We start from the raw sequence: 19183 nt of genomic DNA, 5'->3' as shown, positions 1-19183 counted from the left end.
GGGTATAGGGGACTTTTGGGATAGCATTTGAAATGTAAATGAAGAAAATGTGTAATAAAAAATTGTAAAAAAGAAAAAAGAAATAAATAGCCATGGATCCACTGATCATGAGCTGCAGTAGTTCTGAGGAAGAGCGGTGTGTTCTCATATGTTCTAAGCACTTGGCCAGAGAGCAGGTGGAGATGTTATTAGAGCAGCCTTGGCAGACAGTTTGAGCATAATTTCCTGGCCTCAGCAAGTTGAATAGCATTGATATCCTTTAAGTGTGGATACTTGCTTCATAAGATTGTCTTTACTGAAGCATGCACAAAATGCATAAGTAATTATGAAATATTTAAAATTACTTATGTATTAATCACTCAGATATTAAGAACGCTTATTACTTATCTACTCTAGTCACTAAGTCAAATGATTGTCACACTATTTATCAAAAAACCTCTCTGCAAAAAGTTTCTTGGTTTTCTATGAAGGCAGAACAGTTCATTATATCAAAATGGTCACATAAGATTGATCATAATATCTATTAAATTCAGTCCAATCTTAATAAACTAAGGATATTAAGTTGTTAAGCTAGACAAGATATATACATTTCTAAAATGGTATATAGTTCTAATTCCTGTGTTAGCTATAGCCATTGAAAAACCATTGTTAAAATGTTATCTCCCAGCACCTAGGGATGCAGGAAAGAGTGCTTTTAGTGTGCTATTCTGGAATGTTCTTCTGTTCATCACTCACATCTTTATTTAAACTTGACTTCTTCAGAGCAGGCTTCTCTGAGCCTCCCCTGCTCCTGCACTGGATAGCCACCCCTGCACCTTTTCATGTATACATCACACTTGGAATTACTTGTGCTATGTCTGTCTTATGTAAAATAAAACTTGGAGATTTTCTGATACGTAGGCCATTTTGAGAAAGGAACGTTCATGTAATGAGCTGCAAGGTAGATGATTTTAAATGTAATTATATTGTAGGGCAGTAAACAGTTTGTCTGGAATATTATCTTGAGTTTTTCCTTATCTGTCTTACTCATCTGGGACATATGATTCCTTCCATTATGTAGAGAAGTAAAGATGTCTGTGATGAATTACCTTTATTTTACTGAAAATAATAAAAGCGGACACATTGTCTTATTATCCCTCGTATTTTTGGGATGTGTCATGCTGTCATACAGGGTAGGCATTTATATTTGAGGAACACAAGTTTCCACTGCAGAGTCAGGTTTCAGATCCAGTTATTTCTACTTACAGTGTCCACTTAAAGCTGGCTAGCTGTGAACTTCTTTTGGATATAGAGGAAATTTATAGTCACCCTTTTAATAAATACAACTGGTCAGGTGATGTCTTTGGGTTTTATCCATTCTTTAATATAATTGTCTTCTCAAAGGAGGCTTTCCAACATTGGAGAAAAAATTTTCTGGACACAATTATTTATAAGAGTGTCCTTACTAGTTTTTAGGATAATCTGAAACGATATTTAAGGAATAACTGAACTGTCAAGGCCATAATAGTACTTAATTTCAAATAAAACACCAAGTCAAGCCACTAACAATTTTCTCAGATTCCTAACTTTACCTAATTTTTATGTATGCATATGGTTGATTGTCACTAAAATTTATATCAAAAACACCAGAAATAACTGGGAACAGCGGGACCCAGGCACCCAGGAACTCTGCCAAAACAGTGGCACAGTTCCTTCCGGTCTTAGCCCTTTGGACATGAACTCACAGCCAGTCCCATAACACCCAGAGGAAGCTCCACTCCCAGGCACTCTAACACTCCCAGATCATAGGATCAGAGGTGAGGAAGACACAACATCAGACCAATAATGGGGAGTAACTGAGACCCACCCAGGCACCCAGGAACTCCATCTGACCAGTGGCATGGGTTCCTTCCGGTTTGGAGAGGTTCCCTGAGCAGACCTTGGGCACTCCAAAGCCAGTTCCACAACACCCAGAAGAAGCTCCACTCCCAGGAGCTCTAACACGCCCAGGACCACAGGATAACAGGATCCCAGGACCTTGTTCATACCAGGATCTCAGGGTCCCAGAGGCAGCTTGACTCTCAGGAGCTCTGACACACCTTGGATCTCAGGATTATAGGACCCCAGAATCACAGGATCACAGAGACAGCTGAATTCTGAGGAGTTCTGACACAACTAGGATCACAGGAAGAATAGGCTCCATTGAGAGTTAGTGAGGGCAGGTATCATTAGAGATAATCAGATGTTGAGAGGCAAGTGTAACATAAGCAACAGAAACCAAGGTTACTTGGCATCATCAGAACCCAATTCTCCCACCATAGCATGTCCTGGATACACCATCACGCTAGAAAAGCAAGATTTGGATCTAAAATCACTTCTCATGAGGACTTTAAGAAGGACATGAATAACTCCCTAGAAGAAATACAGGAGAACACAGGTAAACAGCTAGAAGCACTTAAAGAGGGAACACAAAAATCCCTTAAAGAATTAATGAAAACACAACCAAGCAGGTGAAGGAAATGGACAAAACCATTCAAAATCTAAAAATGGAAAAAGAACAAAATAAAGAAATCACAAAGGGAGAAAACCCTGGATTTAGAAAACCTGGGAAAGAGATCAGAAGTCATAGATTCAACCTTCACCAATAGAATATAAGAAATAGAAAAGAGAATCTCAGGTGCAGAAGATACCATAGAAAACATTGGCATAACAGTCAAAGTAAATGCAAAATGCAAAAACCTCATAACCCCAAACATCCAGGAAATCCAGGACACAATGAGAAGACCAAACATAAGGATAATAGTTATAGAAGAGAGTGAAGGTTCCCAACTTAAAGGGCCAGTAAATATCTTCAACAAAATTATAGAAGAAAACTTCCCCAACCTAAAGGAAGAGATGCCCATAAACATACAAGAAGCCTACAGAACTCCAAATAGACTGGACCAGAAAAGAAATTCCTCCTGTTACATAATAGTCGAAACACCAAATGCACAAAACAAAGAAAGAATATTAAAAGCAGTAAGGGAAAAAGGTCAAGTAATATATAAAGGCAGGCATATCAGAATTACACCAGAGTTCTCCCCAGAGACTATGAAAGCCAGAAGATCCTGGGCAGATGTTATACAGACCCTAAGAGAACACTAATGCCAGCCTAGGCAACTATATCCAGCAAAAATCTCAATACCATAGGTGGAGAAACCAAGATATTCCATGACAAAACCATATTTACACAATATCATTCCACATATTCAGCTCTACAAAGGATAATAGATGGAAAATATCAACAAAAGGAGGGAAACTACACCCCAGAAAAAGCAAGAAAGTGATCTTTCAACAAATCCAAAAGAAGATAGCCACACAAACATAATTCAACCTCTAACAACAACAAAACAGGAAATAACAATCACTTTTCCATAATATCTCTTAACATCAATGGACTCAATTCCCCTATAAAAAGAGACTAACAGACTAGATTCGTAAACAGGACTCAGCATTTTGCTACATACAGGAAACACACCTCAATGACAAAGACAGCACTACCTCAGAGTAAAAGGCTGGAAAACAATTTTCCAGGCAAATGGTCTGAAGAAACAAGCTGGAGTAGCTATTTTAATATTGAATAAAATTGACTTTCAACAAAAAGTTATCAAAAAAAGATAAGAAAGGACACTTAATACTTGTCAAAGGAAAAATCTACCAAGATGAGCTCTCAATTCTGAACATCTATGCTCCAAATAAAAGGGCATTTGAAACTTTACTAAAGTTCAAAGCACACATCACACCCCATACAGTCACAGTGGGAGACATCAACATCCCACTCTCAGCAATGTTTCTTGGAAACAGAAACTAAACAGAGACACAGTGAAACCAACAGAAGTTATGAACCAACTGAATCTAACATATTTATAGAACATTTCATCCTAAAGCAAAAGAATATATCTTCTTCTCAGCACCTCATGGTACCTTCTCCAAAACTGACCATATAATGGGTCACAAAACAGGCCTCAACAGATACAAGAAGATTGAAATAATCCCATGACCCTATCAGATCACCACAGACTAAGGCTGGTCTCAAATACCAACAAAAACAGTGGAAAGCACACATACACATGGAAGCTGAACAATGCTCTACTCAATGATAACTTGGTCAAGGAAGAAATAAAGAAAAAAATTAAAGGCTTTTTAGAATTTAATGAAAATGAAGACGCATCATTCCAAAACTTATGGAACACAGTGAAAGTGGTCCTAAGAGGAAAACTCATAGCTCTAAGTGCCTCCAAGAAGAAACTAGAGAGAGCTTACACTAGCAGCTTAACAACACACCTGAAAGCTCTAGAACAAAAAGAAGCAAATATATCCAGCAGGAAATAATCAATCTCAGGGCTGAAATCAGCCAAATAGAAACACAAAGAACTATACAAAGAATCAACAAAACCAGGAGCTGGTTCTTTGAGAAAATCAACAAGATAGATAAAGCCTTAGCCAGACTAAGCAGAGGGCAGAGAGACAGTATCCAAATTAACAAAATCAAAAATGAAAAGAGAGACATAACAATGAAATATATCAAAATAATTATTTTGCTTGTTGGATATTAACAGTTGAAAATATTAAAAACGTTCTACAAACATCATGGAAATAGGCTTCTTTATGTTCATGTGCATCTCTTTCTTTAGGTTAGGGAACTTTTTTATAATTTTGTTGAAGATATTTCCTTGTCCTTTATGTTGGAAATATTCCTTCTTGTCTGTACCTATTATCCTTAGGTTTGCTTCTCATTTTGTCCTGGATTTCCTGGGTGTTTGGTTTAGTATCTTTTTCCATTTTGCGTTTTCTTTGTTGTGTCCATGTTTTCTATGGTATCATCTGCACCTGAGATTCTCTCTTCTATCTCTTGTATTCTGTCTGTTATGCTTGCATGTTTGGTTCCTGACTTCTTTCATAGCTTTTCTATTTCCAGAGTTGTCTCCTCTTGTGATTTCTTTATTGTTTCTATTTCCATTTTTAGATCCTGGATCGTTTTGTTCAATTCTTTCATCTGTTTGGATGTTTTTCTCCTGTATTTCTTTAAAGGAGTTATTTATGTCCTTATTATAGTCCTCCATCATCATGATGAGAAGTGACTTTAGATCCATGTCTTGCTTTTCTTGTGTGATGGTGTATCCAGGACTTGCTATGGGGGGAGAGTTGGGTTCTGATGATGACAATTAACCTTGGTTTCTGTTGCTTCTGTTCTTATGCTTGCCTCCCACCATTTGATTATCTCAAAGGTCCCCTGCCCTCGATATATCTGACTGGAGCCTGTCCTTCCTGTAATCCCAGTTGAGACAGAACTTCTCAGAGTCCAGCTTTCTTTGTGATTCTATGATTCTGTGATGCTGAGATTCTGGGTATGTCAGAGTTCTTGGCAATCAAGCTTCCTCTGAGACCCTGCTGTGACCAAGCTCCTGGGATCCTGAGATCCTAAGATCCTGGGTGTGTTAGAGCACCTGGAAGTGGTACCTCTTCTGGGGACCATGGGGCTGTCCGCTTAGTTCAAAACCAAGGTAGACCAGTGCTGACTGGAAGAAACCTGAGCTACTTGTTGGGCAGGGTTCCTGTGTCCCTTCTCCAGCTGTCCCCAGGCACCCCTGGTTTTTTTGAAACAGATGTTGTGTTCCACTCACCAGCGATCCTAGATGTGCTAAGGTGCCTGTGGGGTGGAGAGTCCTCTGTAGATCATGGGACTATCTGCTGAGTTAAAATGCATTTAAATAATAAAAAATTTAAGAGGAAAAAAATCTGTATCAATAGTTGTTCTATGGAACATAGGGACTTTCTTAGAAGAGCCTAAGATTTAACAGCAATAGACATTACAGAAAGTCTCTCATTGGAAATACAGATTTATTTGAGCTTCTTCATATATATGATGGCAACTTCACCCATAGCTTCTTTTTAACCTTTTTATTAGATTCTTAATTTCATCATTTCTTTTTTTCAGTGATCTTTTTCAAAAGTTTTTTCTTTATTTTTGAGATTATAATGTAATTATGCCATTTTCTCCTTCCCTTTTGTCTCTCTATGCCCTCCCTTCTGCCCTCCCTGCTCTTTCAAACCCAGGCCCTGTGTTTTCATTAACTGCTCTGTTTTTCCCTCTCAGCATTCCTTAGTGGCCTTAGTGGTTCTTGTGTAGGACTGAGGCCTCATGGGCATTCCTCCATCTACGTTCTCATGTCTGTTGACCCTTGTTCAGCTCATGGTGGTTCTCATGGTGGTTTTCATGGTGGTGAGACTTTGTAGATAGTGCTTCTGACATTAGGAGATACAGTCTCACAGCAAACTCTCTGATCCCCTGGCTCTTACAGTCCCCTTTTCTGCAGTGTTCCCCAGCCTTGAGTGCAGGCATTGTTTTGTAGATCTGGGACTGGGCTCCACAACTCTGCATTTTCATTGGTTGTAGTTTTCTGTAAAGGCCTCTATCTGTTGTAAAGAGAAGTTTCCTGGATGAGGAGTGAGGACTACATTTACCCATGGGTATAAGGACAAATATTTAGCATGTACTCAGGGATTATGCTGATTCATTAAAATGTTGGTTATTATTTCTTGTCCAAAAACCATGACTTCCCTATCTCTGGGTAGCTGGCTGGGTTTCCAGTAATTGGCATGATTTCTCTCTTGTTGAACAGGTTATAAGTCCAACTAGAGAGCTATTGGTTACCTCCAAGTATATGAGCCACTACTGCACCCTTAGAGTTATTTTGTCATGCTGGCATTTGATGTGCTTCATAGGCATATAGCTGGGTAGAATTGTTGCTTGTCACCCTCTGGAAGCTCGTGCAATTCTTTCTAGTGCCATGAAAGCTAGTCCTCAGGGAGAAGGCATTCAGGTGACTTGCTGCTCAGGTGCTCTGAACCCTGTGTCTGCAATGCATGGTGGTGTCATAAGCAATAAGAACTTACCTTTTCCCTCTGGTTGGCAACCAAGGACAATATCAACAGTCTGTAACATTGTGGGGGGCTCTTTGACAGCTATGAACAACGACTCAAAAAAGGGCTTCTTATGCCTGATATTGTGGGTATTGTTAGGTGATCTTTGGCTCATGGAAGGAACACTGTCAGCCTATAGGTGAAAATTTCATTTAAACTATATATTTATTTATACATGGACTCACATGTGTCATTGTTTTTCTTTCATTTAATAGCATGATTTCTTATGATATTTTAAGACATGCTTCCTGCTAATTTAACCTTCCTTTTGTATTTAATCCTCCCCCTTCCTGCAGTCTGATCACTCATCCTCTGCAAAGGACCCTTTATACTTTATTTGATCTGCAGTGTTTGCTTGTGGTAGTACCTTAGCAAGAGTTAACCACCCCCATTGCTCTCATGTCTAGCCTAATCATTGCAGTTGTAAGGTTTACAATCTTTGTAAAAGACTTATTTTGTTTGTATGTGTACATTGTGTCATACATGTGGAGGTCGGAGGACAACCTAGAGGGTTCTGTTCTCTCCCCTCATGGTGATTGGGCTCAGGGCATCCCTCCAGTGTGAGCAGCAAGTACCTTACCACTGAGCCATCATGCTGGCTCTGAGGTTTGCGGTCTTTTGTTCCTTTCCTACTTTCTCCTTTACACCTAGTGTTGTTCAGTTCAGTCTTTAGAGAAATGGTTCCCAAGTTGTTTCTGCATTCTCCACCATGTGATCCACACTATTGCTTAATCACAGGCACCTCAAATTCAGGGCCCACACTTTGTCATGTCATGTTCTGTTGTATATCTTTAATCTTTCACAGTGTTCTTCTAGTGGCTGGCAGCAACAATTGTCTGGCAGTGAGATTTCTTTTCATTGGTAGAATCATCAAATCCTCTTGATACCTCCCTTAAACATCTCTAGAGAACTCTTTCCAGCTCTCTCTATCCCTTCTGCTGTGCTTCTTGCTAGTATGTGCTTCATACTTTGGGCCACTCATGACTCCGTTTAGTTTAGGATAGTGAGCTCACCCTCTTATACCACCCCATCCCCCTTGTCTCAAACAAGATTCCGTTATTCCCCTCCAGTCTTAGTTGGGATTTCTAATGTTGTGATGAGACACCGTGATCAAAAGTAACTTGAGGAGGAAAGGGTTTATTAGGCTTACACTTCCACATCACAGTTCATCATCAAACGAAATCAGGACAGGAACTCAAGCAGGGCAGGAACTTGGAGTCAGGAGCTGATGCAGAAGCCATGAAGGGGTGCTGCTTACTGGCTTGTCCATCATGGCTTGCTCAGTCCAGGGCTGGCATCACCTATGTTGGGCTGGGCATCCCACTTCAATCACTAATTAAGAAAATGCCCTACAGGGTTGCCCACAGCTGGATTTTACAGGGGCATTTTGTTTATTGAGGTTACTTCCTTTCTGATGACTTTGGCTTGTGTCAGTCGGTATAAACCTATCCAGTACTCCTTCTTTCCTGTTGTGGCTGTTAGACTTCTCAAATTCTCCAAGGTGGTGAGTATGTAATCATGTTTCCCCATGGTTTTAGTTTGCATTTGCCAAGCGTTAATGACTAAGTTTAGTTATTTCCCCCTGCATTCTTGTGATACACCTATTCATCACTTTTTAACCTGTCTTCTTTTTCTTAATACATTTTAGGAGGTCCTAAAAGTATGTTTTGAAAACTTAATTCATCTTCTTATAGTTTCACATTGAAAGTATTTGCTCACAATTCATGTCATACCTGGTCCATTTCTTTGTGTCTGTCATTATCCGTGAGCACAGGGTGTAGAGCAACCTCCCACACTGAAGAGATCACCCAGTTTTTAAAGCACAAGCACTCTATCTCTACTATCTCTGCAGCCCAATCCCATAGAAGCCTAAATGTTGGGTCCATTTTACAGATTTCTAGTACAAATCTTTCTCACGACTGGTTTATCTTTTTCAGTCAGTTTTGCTAGGCTGAGAATGTGGTAGAGAACACAGGGTCTAATAAGTTTTTCCAGGGTCTAATAAGTTTTACAATAAAAATTCTGACGCTTTTCTTATGTTTTTAGGCGGGACCCGACTATGGTCAAGGAATGAACCCCATTAGCCGCCTGGCTCAAATCCAGCAAGCCAGAAAGGAAAAGGAACCTGATTACATTTTACTTTCAGAACGAGGAATGCCTCGCCGTCGAGAGTTTGTAATGCAGGTATTCTTAATCTTCATACTAAATGTTTCTGAAATCAGTGAAAAGCCTGAGGCACAGTGATGTGCCACAGTGATGTGCCAAAGACAGGGGGGTTCTGGGAAGGTTCGTAGTGTTTACACTGTGAGGCATTCATCCCTCTTGGACACTCGCCTCTTTGCTTGGTGAAGCAGGCTGGTGTCAAGGACGTGTTAGATGGGCAGTGTAAGATTTGGAAGGGCCTGGGAGTTCACATGGGTTACTTACCACAGTTCATCATCTCATGTCTGTCTCTTAACTGCTCATGTTGCACTTTACAGCCAGGGTGAGTCATTATTATGACCAGAAACAAAGGAAATTAGAAACAAAATAAGAAGGATAGATACAGGGTATGGACATGGGCCAAGGGCATAAGGTTATGGGACTCTGGAAAATGAGAGCTCCTGGCCTGGCCAGCTGAGCATGGTGGGAACTGAGGGAGAGACCTATCTTTTGTGTAGCCAAGAAACTTGAAGGCTAGCTGCTCTGTATGAGCTAGGAGTGAGGTCTAACACCCAGACGGCCTTGTTCTTTTCAGGTCAGCTCAGACACATCTGTGTTTGTCAGTTCAAGCCATAGACTTGGAGCAACCTGGGTTCTATGTTCTTATTAAGAAACATATCCAGGGCTGGTGGAGTGATTAAGTGGTTAAGAGACTGTACTCTTCTTACAGAGGCCCCACGTTCAGTTCTTCATACTTAATAACATCGCAACAGGCAGTTCAGAGCTACCTGTGACTTCAGCTCCAGAGGGTGGGAGGTCTCAGACACCGGTCTCTTTGGGCACCTACACTTGCAGTCAAGTACATACAAAGAGACACAAAATACAGACGTGAACACATTTAAAATAAATCTTTAACCAGATACTGAAAGGAGGAAAGGAAACAGTGTAACAGTTCCCCATACTGCAAGTAAGACCTTTGCTGCAATGGACTCAGCTGGGGCTTCTCCTGTCCTCTCGGGATTTCTTTCTCCTTCTGTAGAAAAGTTAAAGCTAACTTCTAACTTTGTTGTTTCAGACTTACCTAGTATATAGCTCTGAAAATTACAATTTTTTTCTTACAGTGATATTCATTAGAAGACTCTAATAACCAGGGTATACTTTATTATGTTCAAACTTTAAAATTTTTCTGTGGTAAAAGAAACTTTTTATAGTCTAACCCAAGGATCTTAGCTTTCAAACAATACAGATAACATCACGACTGTTTACTAAGTGTTGAACTGTGTTTAGAGATCTCAGCATCCAAACATGGAATCTTGAATTAATTAATCACTCACATGTAAGCTAAGTTTTGCACTCCTGTGCATGTGTGATACCAGGCATTGGTGAATAGTGGAGCTGTCCTAAACACTTCCTATGCAGCTGTTGTCATAAACATTTACCATGTCCTAAACACTTCCTGTGTAGCTGTTGCTCTCCTTTCGCAGAAGCTTCTAGTAGAATTGCTAACTTACAATGTAGTAATAGGGAACCACTGCTGGGAACCTCAAGGTTCAAAGCTAAGAATTCTCCTGTGTGTGCTATTAGGACCAAGAGCATTGTGCTAGCCTTTTCACTAAGTAGAATACAGTAATGGTTTTGATCTTATATTCTTAGCTCTTAAGAATTCAAGGATCTATTTTGTTAATTTGAAAGGTTGAAATTACAGAATGATTTGCTCAAGACAAAAGCCTGACCATCTGACCATCTACAGCATACTAGAGAGCCACTTTGCTCAGACATTAATATTTTATGTAAAGATTTTTATTTGTAATCTTACGGCATCTGTGAGTTTTGTAGGAAGGTGACCCTTATACATTTTTGACTTTTCTACTCAAATGGCCTTTTGAATGACCACTGTGTTTGTTAGCAAGGAATGAGAATCACTCTAGATCACAACTCAAAGAATTAACTGTGTATGAAAGAAAAGTTGTGTCAGGTAGGGGATGGGTGAGGAGGGAAGGTGAGTCTGGGAAACACCTATTAGGAAGGAAAGACATCTTTACAAAGGAACAGAATAGGTCACGTGGAAATCTGGCAGACACAGATAAACAGTTGGTTCCAGGATAGGAACAATTGCAGCCAAGTCCAGGGGCAGGAGCCTGGGTTGAAAGGGCATCAGGTATGCAGAGACAATATATGGAGATAAAGCAGTGGAGACTGGAGGGATCTGATGAGGGGTGCGTGGCAGGTGAAAGCAGTTGGATGGGCAGCATCTGTATGTGGCTCCATGATCTTTGGCTTCTGTTTACTTTGGTGAGTGCCTTTTGACACTCCCTCCTCCAGCCCCCCAAGAAGTGGAGGAGGCTTTTGACTCAGCTGGTTTAATCTCTTCAGGAACAGTTATTCCAGAACAGTGTGAGGGCTGGTGAATCTGGGGAACAAGCCAAACCCTGGGAAAACAGCAGGAAGGGCATAGCTAAGGGTGGGAGTGCATCTTCATAGTGCTGTGTTGAGGTCAGGGTCAGGCCAGCACTGATAGGGCAGGGACTGAGTTCATGCCCCTCCTGCAAGGGGCCCTTGTCTACTCCTGCAGTGCTGCTCAGCTTAGCACACAGAAGCCTAACCAGCCAGCAGGTGGACTTTCTCACTGGGAAGAGAAGCATTGATAGCTCTCAAAACACTGCACAGGCTTGAACTGTGTAGTAGGGGGTAGCTTTACAGCAGCTCTGTAGTCAGTGTATTAGTTCATGTGCTGTAGCAACTGTACCCAAATCCTGGGCAGTACATCCCTTTACCATATCACTGGCACACTTATGTTTAAGTTTTTATCTTGTTGCCTTTGTGTTGTAGATCCTGTTTCTTAAAAATGATTAATTTACTAAAGCTTAAAGGTAGTAATAGAAATAATAGCTTAAATAAAAGTGAAAATTATAAATGGTTATACTCAACTGCAGATGCCAGGCAGGAACCTGCACTCTAGAACAGGAACAATAGTGACTGTGTGTTCTGCCTTATTCAGTAAGGCAGGGTCTCCCAGTCAAATCCAGAACTGCCTACTATGGCTGCTCAGAGCTTGCTTGCTCTGGGAATACCTTCTTGTTCCACTTTCAAGGCTCGAATTCTAGGTGTGTCACCACACCCATGTGCATGCCCTGTGTAGGTTCCTCAAACACAGATTCTCACCTGTGCAGCTAGTGCTTAGCTGACCCTGAGCTCACGACCAGTTTTTATTAGTATCTTTTTTTTTTTTAGATTTATTTATTTATTTTTATGTGAGTACACTGTTGCTGTCTTCAGACACTCCAGAAGAGGGCATCAGATCTCATTACAGATGGTTGTGAACCACCATGTGGTTGCTGGGAATTGAATTCAGGACCTCTGGAAAAGTAATCAGTGCTCTTAACCACTAGGTATCTCTCCAGGTATCTTTTAAAGAGCAAAAGTAATTTAATATGTGCAAATTTATCTGCCCCCTTCTTATGGTAGCTATATAAAAGTTCAGGTATGAGAAGACGTACTGTGCCTTACTCTTCTTCCTCAGAACCGGTCTCTTCTTAGCACTCTGCCTAACTGTATAAACTTGAGAATCAGGTTGTCAAGTAGTGTAAAACACATGTGAGATTTTGATAGGAATTTGATGAATTTATAGATTGGATTTTTGGACACCAAAAGCATTATATCACCATTGTCTGAAATCTGCATTCCACATTCTTCCATATATTAGTATTTTAATACTACGGTTTATTTATAATTTGTATGTTTAAAGTGTTTTGCCTGCACTATATGTGTGCCTGCAGAATAGGGTTCCATATCCCTGGGAGTGAGACTCAAGAGTTGTGAGCCGCCGTGAGGTGCTTGTGAGTTAACCTGAGTCCTCTGCAAGAACAGCACTATTTTAATGTCAGTTTGTAGATTGCTCCTTGTCTTTCCACTTTTCAGTTTAGTTTTTATAATTTTGTTTCTCTTAGTACATGAGAAAACAGTCAGGTACTAAGACATGACTTTGTAAAACAGTCTTACTCAGAAAATATGTGTGTATAGATGGCTCATATATAGTTAAATATGTGTGTGTGTATACACTGGATTTATGCTTACAAAAGGTTATGGGAAGTTTGCTGTTCACTAATCAGCTATGATTGATTAAGCATTGTAGTTGGCATAGAATTTCTTAATTTCCCCAAAGCAACAATGACATAGTTGTTATTCCTGCTGTGCTCATGAGGAGTTTGACGTTTAGGGAGGTGTTAATAACGCTCAGCGTCTTATGCGAGGAGATATCAGAGAGTGGAATTGCCTAAGTAAGTCCTTAGACTCACTTGGAAGTCTTTTTCTTCACTACACTTCTATACTCAGCCTAATATAATAATTCTCCTTAGGAACTATTTAATAAAATGTTTTTCATACTAGATATTGAACCTAGGACCTTATATGTGCTAGGCAAATATTCTACCAGGGAGCAGTGTTCCCAGCCCTAATATAAACTCATATAAACTTTGAGCATTTGTTTAAATGACACCAATATGAAATTCTACTTCCTCAGCTTATGACTGGTAATAAAGAGTACTAAATGTAGAAACAAACCCTGTGTTGATATAAACCTTACTTTTTTATTTGTTTAAATGAGTATGGCTTAAAAAATAAAAATGTACAGGGTTTAAAAATACCAAAAATATATAAGGAAGCAAAAAGTCGTGGAGGAAGGGGCCTGAGGGGGCGGCGACAGTCTGAGAACCCTGTCCCATATGTTCCCATGTATATTTCACTTGTGTATATAAAATTCACATGAGTGAGATTTTATCTCTCTGTTTTGTTTGGACTAACCTTCCTATGCTTTAGTTCTGGGCAGTGCTTTATACTGTAAGGGCTTCCTGTCTGCTAACACACTGTCATGAATTTCTTTAACCTCAATAGGTCAAGGTAGGCAATGAAGTTGCGACTGGAACAGGACCCAATAAAAAGATAGCCAAAAAAAATGCTGCTGAAGCAATGCTGTTACAGCTTGGCTATAAAGCGTCCACCAGTCTTCAGGATCCGCTCGACAAGGTAAGTGTGGGCCTTAGTGGACATGTGCCTCTTGCCCAAACGCTAACATGACTGCCTCGTTCTGATTTCATCTGCTATTAAAGTTGACTTGGAGTTTCATTTTTATGAAACAGTACTCTCCATGTTAGATATTGTTGGTACAAAATAGCATCTACTTAAGGGGAAGATGAAGTGTTAGTGGGTAATGATAATTTTAGGATTAGCAATACTAAAATATTTGTATGATGTTCATACCAATATAATATTGCTTACCTTACTGTTTCGAGTCACTTTTGTCTGTAGTTGTGTCTTTTAGGACAGGAACAAATTATTAGTCTTTGTTTCTGGAATACAGGTGGAAACACTGCAAACAAAATTTTAGCTTAGCTCTTTAGAGCAGTAATTATATTAGACAGGTTCTCTATAAACTGAATTTTTGTTTACTTTAAATTTAGAGGTAAACTGAGAGAGCATTTACTTTTCTCCCAAGACCATGTTCATGGTCCTCTATTTCTTCTTCAGCAGTTAATGACATCATCATCTCTGCCCTTTGGGAAAGTTGGTGACAGATAAATTGAATTAATTTTCTTTTTTATTACCATTTTCTTATCTATGCTTATGTAGAAATTATTTCTGTTAAGCATTTTGTTTACATAAAAATTTACAATAAAGCAGGAGCTGAAGTGGCCTTATCTGGCATCAATGGCAGGGGAGGCCCTTGGTCCCGTGAAGGCTCAATGCCCCAGTGTAGGGGAATGCAGGAGTAGGTGGGTAGATGGGGGAGCACCCTCATAGGAGCAGGGGATGTGAAAGGGGGAACCGAGAAAGGGGATAACATTCGAAAGGTAAACAAAATATCCAATTTAAAAACAAAAACGTAGTTTGCCTTTGAGCAGGCCTTTCTCACAGGACTCTGTTTCAGGGATGGCCTTAGTTTTTGCAGGGCACATTCTTTCTGCTTACAGGGAGAATCAAAACACCCTCTGATGAACATTTACAGGTGCTTTGCTTAAAGGTGCTGTAATTTTTTTCAATGATTAAAAAATTCATTTGCCTATGTGATAGAGATTTCAATTGTTTGTTTGTTTTTTTAGCCTGGTTAGTTAATGCCTTTTCTCCTTTAAAAAGTATTTGTAACATAAAACATGTTTGCATTTTGGCAAATCTTGTTTTAATTTAGCACATTTATGTTGACTTAAAACCAATGAGTAACTTATAAAAATATGTCTTTAGAGACATTTATTTGTAAATGAAAGAAATCTAAACAAAACCCACTATTTCCTTTACTTGAGAATTTTGTTTGTTTGTTTTTGCATACATACTGTATTAGCAAGTATTCTCCAGCGAAACAGAACCAACAGGACATGGGCCCTTTTGTGTGCATGTACTTGTGCCTTGGTAAACATGCAGACTTACGTTAAATAATGGCCTACATGATGGTGGAGGCTTGGGTTGTCTGCAGCCTGTGGGAAGGCCTAGCAGGCTGAAGACTCAGGAAGCAGTTCCCCTTCTAGTCCATAGACAGTCTGCTAGAGAATTCCTTCCTTGGGCAAATCAACGTTGTTGTTGTTGTTGACGACAACATTGTCAATTGATTGCATGTTGTCTTCCATATTGTGAAGGGTAATATGCTTTACCTAAAGTCCACCAATTTAAATGAGCAAATCACCCCAAATGTCCTCAGAAACACCCTGATTAATGTTTTACCAAATACTTGGTAAAATACATACACCATGACATATGAAGTTAGCCATCACACTCATACCCACTAAATGTCAGACATAAGTGGACAGAAACCTAGTCTTTACCTTCAAGGAACTCAGTCATTAAGTGTTGGGAGTGAGGTGTTCTGATCATATTACAAAGAGAAGGGAGGTCGGTTGTCACTGTTTTAATACAAAGCAAAGGGCTTAACGAATTGTTCATTTAAGGCTTAAATTTAATCTAGTTATATATATAAAAACTAATCCTCTCAGAAGTGTGCAGAATAGATTTGGGCTGAGAGGCTGACAGTAGAGAGGGCAGTCAGAAGGCAAGGAGAGTTGTTCAGATGAGCATCCAAGCAAAGAAACTAGTGTTAGGCATAAAGAGATGAAGGGACGCTCCACGGCTATTTTGTACGTGTGTGTGTGTGTGTGTGTGTGTGTTTGGTAAATTCACATAGACATAATTTGTGTGGTGGATGCAGAAGGAAAGAACACTGGCACAAAGAGGAGCCAGAGAATGACTTTGGCATGGTGGTCGTCACATGGTGAAGAGAGGTCAGATGAGAAGTGCTGGGCCTTGTGCAGTACCAGGTGCTGGCCTTTGATGACTCGGTCTTCTGGGAGAACAACAGGTTCCGTTAGCCACTGAGCTGTTTCTTCAGCTCAGGCCATTCTTGTTTTAAACTTTGCTATCCATCCTGCTGTCTCTTTCCTTCTTAGTTGTACACTTTACACTTATTCATCATATCTATAGTCCTTTCTCATCAGATTCTAATTCCTTTCTATATAAAAAGCTATTAGTGGACCATCAGTGTAGTACAGTGGTTAGAACGCTTGCCTAGCTTGTACATAAGGCCCAGGATTCAAAGGTTCAATACGGTACTTCACCTAATATAAACAAAAACAACTGCAAAAGAAAAAAGAAAAACAATAACCCTTAAAGTACAGTTACTTTCTACCTCTTGACTTAGGAGAACTGCCTATCAGGTGCATGAGCTCAGACCACTCTGGACTGCATCTTTAGAAGGCAGAATGGTAGCAACACCACATTAGATTTTGTGAGGGTGAATGAGATTACCCATATTCATAAAGAACAATTAGCTCATTTCCAAATATATCTTGTCTTAAATGTTAGAATTGTTAGTGGTTAATACAGTTAGACTGCTTTATTGTACAGTAATTTTTGTTTCGCAAAAATGTCATTACTAGAATTTTGTAGTCAAAGATTTACAGCAGTGTCTCTTGGCAGGAGGGCGGCGGGGGTAAATGAGAGAAAGATAGGAAATTGTGTCCTAAAGGGTAGGAGCACTAATGGAAGAGTTGTGGTGAGCACCCTGGTTCGTGCTAAGCTGCCGTTGACGGTGTCAACTATTTTTCATGATTCTTAGTTTTTTGTTTTCCTTTTCTTCTACCAGTATGTTTCCTTGCCACCTTAATATGTATAATGAAAGAGACAAAAAAATTCTTTAAAATAATGTTGGCTAATTATTTGGTACAATTATATTTTGGTGATACCCAACAAAAGGTTTTTCCAGAGTGGGCACAGTAACGTTTCTGTTCTTATTTTGTTTTTAGGGTAGATGAAGACATTTTTTTTTTACTTTTTGAGTAAAAATTACTGATCATTTTCTATGTAATACATATTACATATGGCAGTTTTTCTTGATGCCGTAAAAAACATGCAAGCTTATGCTTAAAAATGGAAGCAACTCAGGGTAGCAAGAGACTCATGTATGGAATGGGGACAGTGCACTACTGTGCACTCTGGTTACTTGGCCTCACTTTGGGAGAGAGATGGAGAGGGTACACTCAAGAGCCATGGGGGACATTTTTGCTTTTGCTAACATGGTCAGTCAATATTGTTTTAATATGCCTGATTCTATAGATTGTAATAATTGATCTAACCTTTCAGACAGGTGAAAACAAAGGATGGAGTGGTCCAAAGCCTGGGTTTCCTGAACCAACAAATAACAGTAAGTTACTAGTGTGTGTGTGTGTGTTTGTGTGTGTGTGTGTGTGTGTGTGTGTGTGTGTGTGTTGGCTATCATCGCTGGTCATGACTGCTTCTGTCTAGCCCATAGATGCAGTGCTAAGCACTGTGGAGGGAATATGGGAGTAACAATGTTTGCTGTACTGAAACTGGAAAATAGCTGGAATATTGAGACATAAACACTGAATCCTTAAGACACCGCAGGATAAGTACCATTCATCTACACAAGGATAAGACTTTAAAAGTTGTCTTTTTTTATTTGAGTAACATTATTATAAGTAATAAAATACAAGTCTAAAAATCTATTATTTCTCAATCAGTTTTTTAATAGTTCCAAATTCTTAGGTATAAAATAATTTTTATATAATTTTAATATGAACTTTTTCTTTTCTTTTGTGAGACCAGACCTTTGTGCATAGTAGACAAGTATTCTGTCACTGAGCTATAGCCCCAAACCTCATTTATACATGCAAAGATACATACATACACACATACATACATACATACATACACACACACACACACACACACACACGGTATATATAATATATAACTATATATTGTATTTATACTATCTATAGTACAAATACAAGTTTTTATGCTGTTTGCATTGTCATATACATTTTTATTTTTGTTGAATGCTTAGAATTTTTAAGGCTGTTAACTTAGTATTAGATTATAAATATGAAATTTCATAACTTTGTTCCTCCTGATAGTCAGACACTTGAAAATCAACTTACTTAAAATGATTGTGACTCAAATACTTTTTTATTGTTCATGCATATATTTTTCTATAAAAAAAGATATTTTAAAAATGTGTTTATTTTCATTTTATGTGTATGGGTTTTTGCCTGCATATATGTCTGTGTACTGGGTATGTTTTTGGTGTTCACAAAGGCAAGATGAGGAAACTGGCTCCTTGTGCTGGAGTTATAGACAGTTGTGAGCTACCAAATGGGTGCTGAGAATCAAGCCATGGTCCTCTGGGAGAGCAGCCAGTGCTCTTAACCACTGAGCCGTCTCTCCAGCCCCTAGACATTTTTCTTCAATATCACATGATGAGAATACTGCTCAGTGGAAGAGCGCTTGCCTAGCATGCACTATGTCCTAGGCTAGGTTGCCAACATCTCAAAGACCAAACATCCCTCCCACCTGAAAGGCATCCATTTTTTTTTTTTTTTTTTTAGTGTAAATCAGTGAATCCAAGCATTGCCTGGTCTCATCTCCTTTCTAACCCTTTTTCATTTAAATGCTAGCAAAGCTTAAGTCTGCACATTGTCATAACATGGGTTTATTTGGCCTTTAATACTGGCAGTTCGCCATTTGATATAAGTACATGGAAATCAGAAATGATTCTTTTGAAACCATGTTCATAGAATTGAATTCTTGGACCATCAAAAAT

At 39.3% G+C, this 19183-nt stretch overlaps 1 protein-coding gene across 8 annotated transcripts in view; it reads left to right on the top strand.

The window, feature by feature from the left end:
* Positions 1–19183, top strand: part of Stau2 (staufen double-stranded RNA binding protein 2) — a 316808-nt gene that overhangs the window by 135154 nt on the left and 162471 nt on the right. For all 8 annotated transcript variants that reach the window (XM_029474171.2, XM_085835774.1, XM_029474170.2 and 5 more), the window contains 3 exons: positions 8989–9126; positions 13975–14106; positions 17704–17764. In XM_029474171.2, the coding sequence (XP_029330031.1) occupies positions 8989–9126; positions 13975–14106; positions 17704–17764 (331 nt within the window). The remainder of the gene's footprint in view (positions 1–8988; positions 9127–13974; positions 14107–17703; positions 17765–19183) is intronic.

This window comes from Mus caroli, unplaced genomic scaffold (genome assembly GCF_978045245.1).
Source record: "Mus caroli unplaced genomic scaffold, Mus_caroli_1 scaffold_1, whole genome shotgun sequence".
Lineage (NCBI taxonomy): Eukaryota > Metazoa > Chordata > Mammalia > Rodentia > Muridae > Mus > Mus caroli.
Note: the sequence above shows the minus strand (reverse complement) of the source record. Positions and strands in the feature narration are given on the sequence as shown.